The sequence below is a fragment of the Momordica charantia genome, assembly GCF_013281855.1.
Source record: "Momordica charantia cultivar OHB3-1 chromosome 8 unlocalized genomic scaffold, Mcharantia_2.0 BLBB01000008.1, whole genome shotgun sequence".
Lineage (NCBI taxonomy): Eukaryota > Viridiplantae > Streptophyta > Magnoliopsida > Cucurbitales > Cucurbitaceae > Momordica > Momordica charantia.
This window is the reverse complement of record NW_028275166.1, coordinates 1,436,375-1,451,763: the sequence shown is the minus strand read 5'-3', so window position 1 is coordinate 1,451,763 and position 15,389 is coordinate 1,436,375. Positions and strand designations below refer to the sequence as shown.

The window sequence follows — 15,389 nt, the reverse complement described above, 5'->3', positions numbered from 1 at the left end:
CCAAGAAAGCAATAAATCCAACTACAAAATATTCAATTGAAACTATTCAAGTATTATGCATACATATTCTCCCACAAGAAAAATTACCATCCATAAATGTTAGTTACATACGATTTTGAAATGCTTGTGTGAACTGAGTTAGCCAAGCTCGAGGCCGTCCGTCAAGATCTTTATGGCTGCTGAGAAGATTCTTCAGAATCCTTAATCAACCGTTTTGCTGGAGTCAGAGTTAAGACGCTAGTCAACTGTGTCAACATTTTTATTCACAATCTGCGAGCACGAATATCTAATCAGAAAATTAATAACCATGTTGATAAGCCTGGATAAAATTTTTCGTAATAAAACAATCTTAAGAAAGAAAAACGGGAGTTATGTTGAATTAGTATGAGGCTGCTTCTATGCTGGAATCAACGGAAGAGGTCGTTATTCGGATCATGAAGATCAATGAAATGAAATCCATTAATAGGCATAAAGTTTCTGGGAAGTTTATATTCTAGACCATTAGTAATGATAATATTGCCATAACATATATAGTAGCATCTGTTAACATGTATGAAAAGAATAAATATTAATAACCCAACATCTATTAATTAGAATCAACCAGAATATAGCTCATATTTTGCAACTTACATACCTCAATCATCAGCAGTCTCGACCAAAATGCTTGCATATAGTCAACTAACTTAGTTAATGGTGTGACATTTCTCAAGGATTAATAGAATCGTTTGCTATGATAATTGTTTGTGCCTTGGCAAAAACATAAAGTAATGCTACTTGACACAAAATTATAATATGCTTAAGACACTGTAGGAAGCAACAGAAGACAGCTTAGAAAGAATAGGAGAAACTACGTCAAATGTGTGAAACTATGGTCTGATACTACCAAGGCACAATTGTTAGAAACATGCAATGATGGGCTGAGAGCAGACTAGAATCAGCAGAAACTAGAAAATTCTCTATAGTCTAGACACATGAACTGCAAATCCTTGGGAAGGGGGCCTCCATCAGTCATAATAACATTGATTCGTCCATCCAACCATCCAAATTATGTACACTTTTGTGCTACTTAAGAAATTACGCAAAATTAGCCCATCATTCATAATAGCATTGATTCGTCCATCCAACCATCTACATCATGTACTAGAGAAAATACGCTAAACGAAATTTTAATGGACTGAAATCCTGCTTTTTGGCCGACAATCTGAAATGACTCGGCAATGAGATTATAGGAATTTTATTCCACATGTTCTTTTAAGATTTTTTTTTTTCAAAGTAAACAAATAATAAAATTAAATGAGCAGATTTATGAGATGTTATACAATAAAATTATCTTCATTCATACTAGCATAAACATAGTTACTATCCAACCATCCATATCATCTGCACATTTGTACTACACAAAGAAGCTAAGCAAAATTAAACCTTTTGGCATGTGGTAATGAAGGGACGGGAAATGAGGTTCAAAAACCCATGCTACAATTGGGAATTGGCATCCTAAACCCACCAATAATAATTAATATGAAAAGTAATTACTAAATTTCTTTTTTTTTTAACTTTAAGTATTCATGTTTAAATTTATTATGCATTAATTTATTAAACAGATTAATTTAACTTTACACAATCAATTAATTTATAAAAATCATAAGATCCAAATTTAAAATAAAAATAGATAAATTGAAACTAAAATCACAGTTTTCAAATTTCATTTATATATATATATATATATAAGAGAAGGAGAGAGCTGTACATTCAGAAAGGAAAGGAACATCCTGTGGGCTGAAGGGATGAGAAGGCCCTTGGTCGAAAACGAACTACTTACACAATAAGAGCCTTTAATTTTATTTCATATACCAAAAACAACCATTCCTGGTTCCAACCATCATATTCCTGTATGCTTCCTATTCCCATAATCCCAATGCCGCATACCAAACATTTCCTCATAGGCAGCAAATTCGTCTATACTTTGGCCAAGAATCCAAAATGGCTTGGTAATAAGACTAGGGGGACTTTTTATCTCAAGCTCGTTTATGATTTTTGTTTAGATGAAAAAATAAAGAATAAATTAAAATGAGGAAATTAAAAGATTATATATTATATTGTATTTGACGTTGATCTATGTATTTTAACTACTCAAAAACCTTTAATTTCAATCTATGAGCCACGTACCTGTGCTACATATTCTTTAATCTCTTCACTAACTGGCCCATCTAAAGCTCTTTCAGCAAGCTCGTAAAACGTAATATTGCCTTCAGGACCATTTATTTTGGCCTTCTGCAGATATCTACAAAGCATGGCAGAGTAAAATGACAAGCTGCAAACAAGTTTTTCCAGTACCTTCTATAGTCATCGAATTACTTTTAAATAATCAATTGCAGGTCCCAACCATATGGTACTGAGTCTACTGACCTTTTCTGAACAAGCAACTCTACTGCTTGCTTGATGTTTCCAAGGACTGGATGCTTTTCATCACTTTCAGACAACCCCATTCGTCTCAAGTGATGCCAAAGGCTTTCTGCAGTGTATTTCCAGGTTCCATTATAAAGCAAATAATGAAATAGAAAAGCAAAAAATGGAATATTGCCCTAAGGAACTCTTGGAAATATTTTGATACATAAATATATCAAAACTATCTGATAAGCAACAACCTTTCCAGTTATTTTACTAAAATAGTATTTCCAAGATGAAGGAAGTATATGAGTGAAATTCATCTCAAGTATAAGCTGTCTTTCTATCTCTCTCAAAGCTACTAAGTATGCATTGGGTTAAGAAATTACCGCCAGAGAACATACCTTCTGGAATTTTACCACCGGCGAGATGTACAATACTAACTACAACAAAAGTAAAACCAGTCACGTGTGCTGTATTTACATCCTCGACATATTTTCTATAGATATCAGCAGGAAGCTTGCTTATGAGAACATAAGATTTTGTATCTGCAACGTCTGAGGAAATGTGTAGAGACAAGAGTTAAGGTGAGATCCAATAATGAAATATAGCTATAGCAAGCCATGCCAGATGGAAACAATCTGAAAATTAGAATATTAATGGCTAGCTACGAAGCATAGACCAGATACTAGGTCCATAAAGACAAAAGCTACACTACAATAGCAAGCCATGCCAGATGGAAATGATCTAAAGATTAGAATACTAGTGGCTAGCCATGAAGCATACAAAAGATCCTAGGTCCATGAATGCAAAAGCTACAGCAATTCTAGATGAAAAGACTTCTATACTGTAGTGAATTTTCTAGAGGCGTCAAAGAAATATAATAAGGTCACTTCATGGGCACCGGGTAATTGCAGAAACTTTAAATTTGTGATGGCTACTTTAAATGTTGGAAAGGTAGTAAGTAGGCTGCAGGCTGATTGCAGATTGGCAGCCTTATTGATAGGTGGATAATGACGCAGGTTATTCTACAATCCATACCCATGACTTCCATGCTCGAAAATGTCAACCCTCATGTTCCAATTGTTGTATTTGAATGCAATGAATAGCGAGGATGGTATATCAGAAAGGTCAGGCATTTATTTTGAAGAAATGTAATGACAGTTTAAGCAACTTAGATGTATAAAGTTGCCAGGAGGAGATTAAATTTGATTAAATTGATCTTTTAGATAATTGGTTCTTAGGATAGAGATGCGTAGCATGCGTAAAAAACTGAGCATTGAACGACACTTAATATAGAGCATGTGCTCAACCCACGGATGGGAGTAATAACAAGATCATTGCTTAGAAGTAAGAGGTCCTGATCACCCACATCGACACATCACTCGTAAGAACATTTTGTTCCACTCACGAGATCATTGGTTGTATGTACTAGCCTGCCCCACAACTCTTCTATGATGGAGTTGCAAAAGGATATCTCATTCTGGATAATTTTATCGGTATAACTTTGACCCAAAACAAGATCCAACCACTATCTTGAACTGTTTGTCAAAGGACACCTGTGATGACTTGCAAAGGTCATCATAACAAACATTATGGTAATTAGAATTGCAGTAAGATGATGTGAATACATATTCGAGTTGGGCGAACAGTATTCTAGTGAAATCACACTGTAGGCAGCAAAGAAAATCTCGATCGCAATAATTGAAGTAATATACTAAGTTCGATCATTTCTTACTTTGCTGGGAAGAGTGCCCTTGGCTAGTAGATGAAGGTCGGGTTCTTTGAAGTTCCCTCAACTCGTAACCAAAAATGCTTGACATCTTCTCTTTGGCCTCTTCTATCACAACAGCCGGCAATCCACGATTCCGATAATTTTTTGTTACGAGCTGAGTAAGCTCTTCCCTTTTGATCGGGCATCCTGAATTTTGATGAGTTTTGAAAATGATATAGCGGATGGCTTCCGCTACAAGCTTGTCCTTTTCCTGTTAATTAAATGTGGCTTAGGAATCAGGAATATCAACCGCCCATAGTGAAACCACGAAGAAGAAAACTTCAATTTCCGTATAATCGTGCGAGATAATCGATTCCAGAAAGCAAAGAGAACAGTCTCATACCTCATTTGAAATGTCAATTTGGGAAAGATAATCTCCTGCACCTGCCATACTGCAGCAATTCGAGTATAAATGTACATAATGAAAATAAAATCGACACAGAGGAGCAGAGGAAAAGAGATTTTTCATGTTGACAGGTATATTATTTGGGACATAAAGGCCACAAAAATCAAGAACTGAAATGATGACAGAACAACGGTGGATTTCCAATATCACAATTGTAAAAGAAAGGTAATGCTTGGAAGAACGAAAACTGATTCTCATGGGCTCTATTGACTGAATATGAGACCATTCGTAATAAAACTGAATTAATTCCATGGCTCACCTCGAACTAAACCGGCCGACGGGACAGAGCAAAAATCTTTCGAGCGAGTGATTTTCTTCACTGCATCTTCCGGCAAAAAAATGAGCTGAGATTTCTTCAGATGCTTCAGAAACCCCCAGAAGTGCTTTCCTTCACAGTCCACGGCATGTTCCCGCGCACCCTGACCTGGGTTTTCGTTGCGGGCAGTGGGCGCGCTTTTTCCTTTTTTTTCTTTGTTTGTTTTTATTTAGGTTAAAATATTATTTTTGTCTTTTTAGTACTGACGTCGAATTTGCAACCTTTAGGTCGTGGATATATACCAATTATCGTTTAACTGCGATCGTTTTGATAAAAAATATTATTTTTGTTGGTATTTTGCTTTTGTTTCATTTTAAAATATCATTTTAACTTTAATTTATTTTAGTTTTTGGTACTCTGAAATGATTCATTTTAATCTTTGCATCCTTGAAAAATTATCATTTTAGTCTCAATTTACAAAATTTGAATACAAATTTTATACATGATTGAAACTCTGAGTATAAAATAATGTTTATATTTTAATAAATATATTAATCGTAATGTCTCGTTGAAATTGTGATTAAAAAATGATATTAACAATAGAATGAATAATCGAAAATGATCCCTCTTTAAAAATATATGAATAAAATGAACACAAGTTAAAAATACATGATTTAAAGTGAACATTTTAAGAAACAATGACCAAAATGAACCGGAACATGTATATGGACTAAATTTGTAATTTCATCTTTTATTACTTTTCCAAAATAATATTATGGTAAGATTGAACTTTAACTTTTTGGTTATCATATTTTAAGGCATATTTGGTATGCAATTTAATTGTTTTTTTTTTTTTTTGTTTTCATATTCACAATTAGGTATTAAGGTGCATATCCAAATCTATTTAATGCTATGCACAGTGAGTATGAGGACCTAAAAAAAATATCATCTTTCGTTGAAACATAAGTTTTGGTCAAAGAGCATCAACGACTGTCGAGTAACTTATTCCATTTGGTGAAGAAGTGACTATTAAAAGTAGGAATGTAATTCGTGTTGGGTCGATTGCAGGTAAAATCAGGACGAATATGTTTGGGTCAAAATCAAATAAATCCGCATTTAATCGAGTCGAGCCTATTTTTTTAGAGTGCCGATGGAATTGATTGCATGCAGAGTCATTTCATCACATAGTTTGAAAACAATGATAGGTTGTTTATGGATTGATATAGTGATCGTATGTGTTTTTAATAAACAGTCGCTACCCCCTGGTATGTGCCGCTTTCCTAATCAAAAGATAGGAGAGCACCCCTTCTCCCGAAGTTACGGGGTCATTTTGCCGAGTTCCTTCGACATGGTTCTCTCAAGCGCCCTAGTATACTCTACTTGTTCACCTGTGTCGGTTTGGGGTACGGTCAGTTCACCGGGAGGATCGCCCTCCCAATTCGAAGTTTTTTCCTGGAAGTAAAGGGGCTCTTCGACCAAGGGGGCATCCTGGTAGGAAGGCCGACCACTACATAAGCCGCCATCAGTCCAGGAGAGAAGCAAGCTACCTTTCTTTGATCCACCTTCCCGAGCGGGGAAGAGAACGAAAATAGGCCGCGGATGGTGGTCGTGGTAGGTTCGAGGATCTTACGCGGCGGAGCGAACTCCTCTATCGTCTTGCATTTCCTCTGGCGGACCCCCTCGATCCATCGTACTGGAGCAATCCGAGAAGAACGATTAGGGTCATATTCTATTCTTTCTACAATGCCCATAGACGAAGTGCTTCGTTTCAGATCAATTCTTCGCTGCAATCGCTTATGTCTGCTCTATTTTTAAAAGTTGTTTTCAAATTATGTCATTCAAATAGTGAAAATTATGAAAACAACAATACGATGTTTTTAGTCGTCAAATTTCGTATATGAAACTTTAAATTGCATAATTATGTTAAAAAAATATAAAACTGTGATAAATATATTATTTAAAGTTTTAAATTAAAATATATAGAATATAATTTATTAATAATTCCACACAATCTATAACATTTTTAATAATTTAATTAATATTATTTTAAATTAAACTAAATATGTAGTATCACTCATTTATGAGTATATTATTAAATTTATTGAACAATTTTTCTAAATGGAGATTAAATTTTCAAATATATTACCAAACAAATATTCGAAAACATGAAACCATTCAGCAACAAAACACAACATTGAATATTGTACTAATGTTTAAGTTTTTTTTAAACACAAATAAATATAAAATTCAGACTATTAATAGACACATGCTTAACTAACCAAACTAAGTTGGAATCCCTCCATTCTTATTGTCTGTCTATCCCTACTTGTTGTACTTAAAAAAAGTATCTATCCTTAACGGAGGATTTGACCTCCTATGTCCCTTCAATAACGTTATAACTTTGACCTCCTATGTCCCTTCGATAACGTTATAACTTTTTTTTTTCTTTGATAGTTCCCAATTTTCAATAATATAATCGTTTGGTAAATATTTATGAAACTAAAAAATTTAAGGGTATAATTGTAATTTAACCAAATATTTATTCTCGTTTGAAGTAAAGACTTTTTCTTCCCACCGACCCAGTTGACGTCACAACCCCCCACATTGACCGTCACCAATGCCTTCACTTTTGGTCTCATTTCCATATTTGTGTTTCCCATCGCGTGGCTGATTCAACGGTGCCACCATCCAACGGCCTATATTGTTCCTACACGAGAATCAAAGAGCCCATCCAAAACCCAATCGTTGCCGTCCATAACACCCCAAATTCTCCACTAAACTCCATCCGACGGTCACCCTACGAAGCACAGCATATTTCAGGAAGCGGTTATATAGGACGAAAGAACCAAAGCCAAGCAGAAAAGAAGGCCTTTTGTCGGAGGCAGTTATCGGAGACACCGCCGGCGATGGAGAAGGAGAGGGAGCAGCTCGTGTACTTGGCCAGACTTGCAGAACAAGCAGAGAGATACGATGGTGCGATACTTAACCATTTTTCTCCCGCTTTTTGTAGAACTTGTACAAGTTTAAATCTCCTTTTTGTATGGATTCGTAGTGCGGTATTGTTAGCCGGACAGTTTGTAGGATTAGGGTTTTCTTTATCCTTTGGAACTTACCGATGGACTTACAATCTTTGTTTTATGTTCCTCATGCTGAGAACGCGATTAGTGTTAGAATTGTACTTTATAAAGATTTTGGAGTATCATAGTTTAATTGAGGAATGCGCTGTTAATCGGCTGCATCTTTGTAGAACATGATATGAGACATCCGATGATGGTCGGCACATGATTTCATCTGTTTTTGTTTCAGAAATGGTAGAAATGATGAAGAGCGTCGCAAAGTTGGACGTAGAACTTACTGTGGAGGAGAGAAACCTGGTCTCCGTGGGATATAAGAACGTTATTGGGGCAAGAAGAGCCTCATGGCGTATTTTATCCTCGATTGAACAGAAGGAGGAAGGAAAGAGGAACGAGATTAATGTGAAGAGGGTAAAGGAGTACAGACAGAGGGTTGAAGACGAACTGTCAAAAATTTGCCATGACATCTTATCAGTTGTCGATAAGCATCTTATTCCATCGTCATCCTCTGGAGAATCTAATGTTTTTTACTATAAGATGTGAGGATTATCATCTTCTACCTTTCTGTTTTTCCCCCCTTAAACTAACGAGTTGAACATAAAATCAGTAATTTAATTAATCTTATGTTCTAAGTTTTATTCAAATTTTTGTATATATTGATTTAATTGAGTTGCTTCTACGATATTTATCTCATTTATTAAATGAAGAGGATGGCTTGATCTGCTTTTTAGTAAGATACTACGCATCCTTCAAGTTTCATGGGTTTGCAGTATATACAGTATGCTTTATGTCCCCATCCTGGTAAAGTATGCATGTGTTTCAGGTGTGCTTTTGTGAACAATTTCTGAGTAATTTCTTTTACGTATTCTCCAAATGCAGGAAAGGGGATTATAACCGATACTTGGCGGAGTTCAAATCTGGCCAGGAACGTGAAGAAGCTGGAGAACAGTCGATGAAGGCCTATGAGGTAAGTTTAATTCTTTTTGGTTTGATGAAACTTCTATATTTCATTTTGACTTCCATACGTCTCCCTGTTTTTTTCTCTTCAAATATCCAGTAGTCTAATGTCAGATTTTGAACTTGGAAGTTTTGTTTTCTGATGTAGTCTGCCTCAAGCATTGCAACCTCTGATTTGCCTCCAACACATCCTATCAGACTTGGCTTGGCGCTTAACTATTCTGTTTTCTACTATGAGATATTAAATTCCCCAGAGAGGTTGGTTTTATCTCTTAACCTATCCTCATCTTTGTACTTTTTACTAATGCATTGTTTTTATATTTCATTTCACAAATCACAACATGAATCTATTATTAATTGTTTTGCCACAATATGCTGTCATCTTACCATGTCTAACATTATTATTGCTTGACAGGGCGTGCCACCTTGCTAAACAAGCTTTCGATGATGCCATAGCTGAGCTTGATGGCCTCAATGAAGAGTCCTACAAGGACAGTACCCTCATCATGCAACTGCTGAGGGATAATCTCACGTTATGGACCTCAGATCTCCCAGACGAGGGAGGTAAAATTCAATGAATCTTTGTTTTCCTGTTTCCTCCTATCCTTACCTCCAATCTAGCTTCCTTTGTTCTACATTGATGATTGGGTATTTTAATGGTTTTTAAGTGGAATTCGTGTTTGGATGGTTTCCAGCCTACGCACTATAAAGATATATTTATCTTCAGATCTTCCAACTCTAGATGTAACTTTGTAAAAAAATCACCATAGGTTGGCTCAATAGTGGAAGGCTGCTGTGCTGTAAGTAGATAGCCTTTGATGTCAGGTCATAGGTCCCAACTCCCAAGCATAGCGACCAAATCCTCCTCTACTAAAAACTTTGGGTTTGTTGTAGCTCATTTTTTGAGAACTGTTTGCAAGAATGATTTTTGTGAGCTGATGTCAGCTTCGTGATTTTCAGCTAGTACCCAAAATGTATTTGATTTTGATATAGTATAAGTCTAATCTTAATAGAACTTTAGGGAGCTAATAAAGAAACTTTTCGAGATTACTATAATTCAGACGGTGGAACTTCTTCTGTCAGCTTGGGCAAGAACTTCCTTGACTCTATGCGCTTGTGCTTAGTCTTTCCAATAACGTATGATACTAATTTTCTCTGTCCTAGTTCATGCATATTCGAGATGAAACTTGTAGCAACGTGCAGGGATGGTTTATTTCATAGCGTTTGTAAATTTGCCATACCTGTCTAAGCTAACCTTGTATCTATCTAATTACTGCAGGTGAGCAATCTAAAGTTGACGAACCTTGAGCAGAGGCAAGATGTTGGAGCTTCTCTGATTAGTTGAAGGATATCTTTCTTAAGTACTTGAAACAATTATTTACTAGCAGTGTATTTCGCAGAGCTAATTATTGTTGACATGGTTCTAGGAGGTGTAGCTGTGCCATTTTATTGCTTATTTAGTGTACGAGAACAGTAATCTGTGATCACATTGTAACCATTACCTTTTAAAGTTAAGTCAATCTGTTTAGTTTGAGAATGCAAACTTATATCATCTTGATTGACTGATTCAACGCTGTTGAAAATCATGCTTTATTATCGGTATATGTTATCATCTTTTTATTGTAAGGGTGGGTGATGATGGTCAATATTTCCTATTTCAGATTATTAAATGCTCTATGGTACAGAGAGTACTGATATAGTAGAGTAAGCAATAAAGAAATAGTTTCAACTTGATTTTGTAGCAAGACATCTGGAATCTGACAAGTTACAGGGACATTTTGGGAATTAAAAATGTCTCAATAGAATTTTGACTCTAGAACTCCCTGAGTTGGGTCTCAAGGTACGAGAAATTTAATCATTTAATGTATTTTCAACATTAGATTCGGGGAAAACAGTTACTTTGAATAACTTCCAACTTTAGAAAAAAAATCAGGGAGCTGAAAGTAGTATCATGGTTTTTTCTTTCAAGTAGGAAAGTAGTATTATGGTTGACTTTGTTTCAGTTTCTTTTTCTTGATGAAGACATTTGTGAATTTGTGCTGCCCGAATGTTGAGATGGGGAGAGGGAGGCTATGAATCAACTAGGAATGACTTCAAATGGTTGTAAAACTCCTTTGGCTCCTCTGCAGTGAAGGCGTGGCCTGCGTTCTTGATAATTACAAGTGTAGCATTGTCCCCCAAATGCCTAGTTTCCCACATGTTTTTCGTTAGCTCTGAATGAGAAAAATATTATTTGCTCTATTTTAACTTTAAAGTGCAGGACTACTCACTGTTTCAATCTATGACCCAATTCTAATGGGAATACTTGATCATGTTCTCCCCAGAGTATCATCGTCCGCTGCAACAAAGTTGGGAAAAGACTTTGGTTAAGTTCATTCTGACTCGTGGATCTTTAGAACTTGCTAAGACATCATCAACAAAATTAGGTATTATTCTATCCATCTCTCTCTTCTTTATTTCGGTAGAATAATGGATCGTGGTGTCTACAATTTCACATATATATAATTTTAACTGATTTGAATCTAAATTGTTCAAACTTATAATCATTAATGAAGATCAAAATTATAATAGGATGGAATGCTATTGAAGGCAAGAAGCTAATGGTTTGTTTGAAATTTAGATGGATTAGTTGTCTTGAACTTGTAAATAGTAGAGAATGATGAATAGCAATCCACCTGATGTATCTTGGGAAGGTCTGAAAGCTTTCTCTCCTTGGGAATGGCTCGAATTAGCTCTCTCTTTTCTTCAATATAGTCCAAACACATTGACTGGCACAGAGCCCATGCATAAACTAGTTAGAAGGCCAAAAAAATAATAATAATAATAATAATAATAATAAATAAATTTGAGTTTTTTACTTGCACTTCGAACTACTTCAAGTTATGAGTTTATAGCTTAAAAAAATTAGAATGTAGTATAAAATGTAGTTTCAATTTAGAATGTAGTTTATAGTTTGAAGCTAGCTCAAGACACTCTAGCGGATTAAGTTCGGATTTTGAGGAGGGCATAGACCCTCTTGGAGCAGGAGAGCTGAACTTACTATTAAAAATTTTTGATGTCTCCTTTGGATTCGGATTTTGAGGTTCGGATTTTGAGGAGGGCACAGACTCTCTTGGAACAGAAGAGCAAAGCTCCGACTAGGGTCAAATTTATTTTTATTAATCTATCTATCTATTGCCTCTCAAAAGATTAGTTCTACCCCACGCCTTATATTTGTTGAAACAAACAAAAAATAATAATAATAAATAAGAACCAACATGAAGGAAGCAAAAATGGAAGGGAAGAATTTCAAATGAAGCTCTTACCTCAATGAAATCATTGAGAAGACAAGTAAGCATCAGCCGCAGGGGCGGCGGCCGGAAAAATGAGTAAGCCACCAACTCTTTGAGCTTCTCTGGCTTCTGCGGCACCAGAATCTTCGTGGCCTCCTCCAAATCAGAGACTCTCAACAACCCATCCCTGAAATCTTTCTCTTCCACACAAACCCCTGAGCAACATATCACCACCTTCTCCACCATTTCTGGGTACAGCGCCGCGACGCTGTACCCCACAAACCCTCCATAACTTATCCCCACTAAACTGAGTTTCCCCACCGAGTTGGCCTCCATGACCCGAATCACACACTCAGCCTGAAACCACTCGGTCCTCTCCGGCCGAGTGGTGAACGAGTTGCCGAAGAAGATCAAATCCGGCACATAGACATTGAAATGAGCTACCAGGCCGCGAATCACATCCCCCCATTGCCACAGTGCATTAGCTCCAATGCCATGGATGAGAAGGAGATTGGGCTTTGATTCATTCGGCTTTTTGGGGACCCAGCAGTGGACTATGGTGCCGTCTTTGAGGTCTGTAATGGTGGATTGGAGCCCACATTTGCTGAAACTATAGCGGTGGCACCAAGTCTTGGTCTCTATGAAACTGAAGCACCTTGTCATTTTAGGAACTTGAAAGAATCAGAATCAATGGAGACTCTGCTTTCCGGAACCCAAAAAGAGTGGAGCGAGTGAATCACTGGCCATGGAGTTCGAAAGAGGAAGCGTCTACCAACAAGTTTCTGTGGAAGAAGATGAAGATATGGTGATAGAAAGGGGTTTTTGAAGGAACGAAAGAGCAATTGGAAACTGAGGAAAGATCATTTACTGTGAGAATTTGGAGGAGAAAGCCTTGGCTTTCAACGTGATAAACATGGGCTGATTGCTGAACTGTCCGAATCTATGGCCATACTCCAATGTCTGATTTTATTTGTTAGTTTTTTAAATACTTACAAATTGTCAATTTTTCTCCTTCAAGTAATCACTTCTTTTCTCTTTTCGCTGTTCTTTCAACCCTTTGTAGAGCTGATTAGTGGGCGGGTGATGATTTCTCCGATTGGTTTCGAGTCAAGTTTTGCTCGTAGAAATCAATCAACTGAACTGAAGAGTCGAGTTCCGTGTTAATGGAAATTGAAATGTTAGCCGTTCATAATATCGATGGCTATCAATTAATGGGTGAGAATCTCTGTTATCCTTCGTTTTGTTTTTTCTTCTAAGAGTTCAACTTTTTCCAACTTCAATGAATTGAAAATGGGTTTGTGGCTATTATTTTATTTCGCTGGAATTTTACTAATGGATAATTTCAGGGTTAGCCCATCTACCAGTTGGTGGCCCTAATGGGAGATCCGATGGGTGGCCAAGGAGTCTCCATTCGTGATTTTTATCCTCACTGAGCTACAAACTACGCTTAGAATGTGATTTTTGTGAGGTCAAGTCTATGTTTGATCTTAATTTTGTAAGCTTGGAAATTTTACCTTCTTGGGTACGCATCCATCATCTTTAAATTTGTCATTCTCGTCTACACATGGGAGTGCTTTCGTGTACGCAAGAAAGTAGGATTTTAGGAGACAGACAAAACATGAGACACAGAGAAGGTTGGTACTTTTTGTCTAAATTATTTATGGAAGTTTGAGTTCATGTTTCGCCATGGTCATGTACTTCATACTCATTCTGAATATTGACAAATCTACCAAATAAAAAATGTTAACAGTATATATCAATTTATGATTTATTATCTATTTTATGAATTTGTGATGCTAAGATACTTGTTGATGGATGTATGTTAAGAGTGGCGGCAAGAGTTTAAGAAAAGAAAATATATTAAAGTAAGATTAGGCATGAGATAGTGAAGGGGCCTTTTGAGGAAATATAACAGAAAACAAATAAGATCATTAAATTAACAGAGACGAATGTAAAAGTAAAGAATTTAACCGGACATAACAAGTGTTGAAAAAGAGTAATATTTAGATACATATATCTTATACCTATCACCATTATCACCATTAAAATTGATGAACCCAACCCATCACAAGTAATGATATATTAACTACTTTTAATTTAATTCATTATCTAATTTTTGCAAACTCACTCAATAATATTTGAGGTTTTTTTTAGTATAATTAGTGGGGTTGAGAGATTTGAACTAGGTAAGCTTATTTGAAACCTTTTTCTTAACTTTGTTAAAGCATAAAATATTAAATTAAAAAATACTCAAAGATTAACTAAATCATATATTTAATTTAAGCTTCCAAAAATTATAAAGGATGGCAATTTTGTAAATGTTGAGCCATCCCATCCCACCCTTTTGTAATTAGGAGGAAAACCGAGAAACCCGATCAATAAAACCGAACCGAAATAACTCAAGTTCGGTTCGGTCCTATTAGGCGAACCGCTCGGTTTTTACTTTGGCAAAAACTCGAGCCGAACCGATTTATACCCTACATTGGTGACCGGCTACTACTATCGAGTGCCGCTTGATTGCTGCGATACCTAACACAGAGCAGGAGGAAGACGAAGACGAAGACGAAGACGAAGAAAGGTGAAAAAGATGAGGCTACTGACCCACAACATGATTTCATCCAACATCAAGGGCGTCGCCAATGGCTTCCCTCTCCGGATCGAGGTCGAGAAAGTGGTCGAGAAGCAGGTCGATTTCAATCCAGATTTCCTCAGGAACATGTTCTCCAAGATCGAATGGAAACCTCTCGTCGACGCTTCTCGGGCTCTGGGCTACGCCGACCTTCCCGACGAGGCCGAGTCGTCCATGCTCGACTCCGATGACTTTCTGCAACGATTCCACCACGCCCTTCTCGAGCTGCATCTCGAGGAGGGCGCTCTTGTTTGCCCGGAGACCGGCCGCCGATTCCCCGTCAATAAGGGTATTCCCAATTTGCTCCTCCACGAAGACGAGGTCTGAGTTTATATTTTACAGTTTATAAATTCCTCCATGTTAGGGTTTTACTGGACCAGGCGCAGGTTTGTCAAGAATTGGAAAATTAGGGTTGTTTTGTTTGTTGGCCATGGATGGGATTAATGGATCTCAGATCTTTGTTACTATAAATTTTGACTGAATTGTATTTTGATGGGTGGGAAGAAAACTGCGTGGAAAGAGTTGGCAAAATTAGTGTACTGATAAAACTCAATGTTGTTTGGTTTCTTCCTTTCATTTTGTGGATCAATTTTGAGATCTTCCTTTTAGAATTTGTCAGTTGATGAATGCTATCGG

At 36.6% G+C, this 15,389-nt stretch overlaps 4 protein-coding genes across 5 annotated transcripts; 2 read left to right on the top strand and 2 right to left on the bottom strand.

Moving 5' to 3' along the window:
• Positions 1 to 12: 12 nt before the first annotated feature.
• On the bottom strand, positions 13 to 5,022 carry LOC111004771 (melanoma-associated antigen G1-like protein). Its single transcript, XM_022275951.2, has 7 exons — positions 4,825 to 5,022; positions 4,503 to 4,551; positions 4,124 to 4,370; positions 2,790 to 2,942; positions 2,407 to 2,512; positions 2,167 to 2,281; positions 13 to 270 (listed from the first exon to the last, which is right to left on the bottom strand). The coding sequence occupies exons 2-7, from the start codon at positions 4,548 to 4,550 to the stop codon at positions 238 to 240; spliced, it is 702 nt and encodes a 233-aa protein (XP_022131643.1). The 5' UTR covers position 4,551; positions 4,825 to 5,022; the 3' UTR covers positions 13 to 237.
• Positions 5,023 to 7,634: 2,612 nt separating this feature from the next.
• GRF11 (general regulatory factor 11) lies at positions 7,635 to 10,418 on the top strand. Its single transcript, XM_022275822.2, has 6 exons — positions 7,635 to 7,794; positions 8,128 to 8,434; positions 8,775 to 8,862; positions 9,001 to 9,110; positions 9,268 to 9,416; positions 10,132 to 10,418. Exons 1-6 carry the CDS (start codon positions 7,728 to 7,730, stop codon positions 10,158 to 10,160), a joined length of 750 nt encoding a protein of 249 aa, XP_022131514.1. The 5' UTR covers positions 7,635 to 7,727; the 3' UTR covers positions 10,161 to 10,418.
• A 146-nt stretch (positions 10,419 to 10,564) lies between these two features.
• On the bottom strand, positions 10,565 to 13,707 carry LOC111004689 (uncharacterized). 2 transcript variants are annotated; one of them, XM_088127279.1, is made up of 4 exons: positions 12,158 to 13,707; positions 11,528 to 11,620; positions 11,123 to 11,190; positions 10,565 to 11,037 (listed from the first exon to the last, which is right to left on the bottom strand). In XM_088127279.1, exons 1-4 carry the CDS (start codon positions 12,785 to 12,787, stop codon positions 10,923 to 10,925), a joined length of 906 nt encoding a protein of 301 aa, XP_087983405.1. In that variant the 5' UTR covers positions 12,788 to 13,707; the 3' UTR covers positions 10,565 to 10,922. The 2 variants fall into 2 exon arrangements, with proteins under 2 accessions (XP_087983405.1, XP_087983406.1); XM_088127280.1 differs by lacking the exon at positions 11,528 to 11,620.
• Positions 13,708 to 14,178: 471 nt separating this feature from the next.
• LOC111004691 (Trm112p-like protein) lies at positions 14,179 to 15,364 on the top strand. The gene has a single exon (XM_022275823.2). The coding sequence runs from the start codon at positions 14,712 to 14,714 to the stop codon at positions 15,078 to 15,080; it is 369 nt and encodes a 122-aa protein (XP_022131515.1). The 5' UTR covers positions 14,179 to 14,711; the 3' UTR covers positions 15,081 to 15,364.
• Positions 15,365 to 15,389: the final 25 nt, after the last annotated feature.

Bases quoted from the DNA above. Each gene is read 5' to 3' on its own strand.
- LOC111004771 (XM_022275951.2), bottom strand. From the start codon at position 4,550: ATGGCAGGTGCAGGAGATTATCTTTCCCAAATTGACATTTCAAATGAG. The intron at 4,371-4,502 runs GTATGAGACTGT...TTTAATTAACAG, and splicing joins AAATTGACATTTCAAATGAG to GAAAAGGACAAGCTTGTAGC. The intron at 2,282-2,406 runs GTCAGTAGACTC...CATGCTTTGTAG, and splicing joins GAGTTGCTTGTTCAGAAAAG to ATATCTGCAGAAGGCCAAAA.
- GRF11 (XM_022275822.2), top strand. From the start codon at position 7,728: ATGGAGAAGGAGAGGGAGCAGCTCGTGTACTTGGCCAGACTTGCAGAA. The intron at 8,435-8,774 runs GTGAGGATTATC...CTCCAAATGCAG, and splicing joins AATGTTTTTTACTATAAGAT to GAAAGGGGATTATAACCGAT. The intron at 9,417-10,131 runs GTAAAATTCAAT...TAATTACTGCAG, and splicing joins AGATCTCCCAGACGAGGGAG to GTGAGCAATCTAAAGTTGAC.
- LOC111004689 (XM_088127279.1), bottom strand. From the start codon at position 12,787: ATGACAAGGTGCTTCAGTTTCATAGAGACCAAGACTTGGTGCCACCGC. The intron at 11,191-11,527 runs GTGGATTGCTAT...ACTTTGTTGCAG, and splicing joins ACCTTCCCAAGATACATCAG to CGGACGATGATACTCTGGGG. The intron at 11,038-11,122 runs GTGAGTAGTCCT...GTGGGAAACTAG, and splicing joins TTGGGTCATAGATTGAAACA to GCATTTGGGGGACAATGCTA.
- LOC111004691 (XM_022275823.2), top strand. From the start codon at position 14,712: ATGAGGCTACTGACCCACAACATGATTTCATCCAACATCAAGGGCGTC.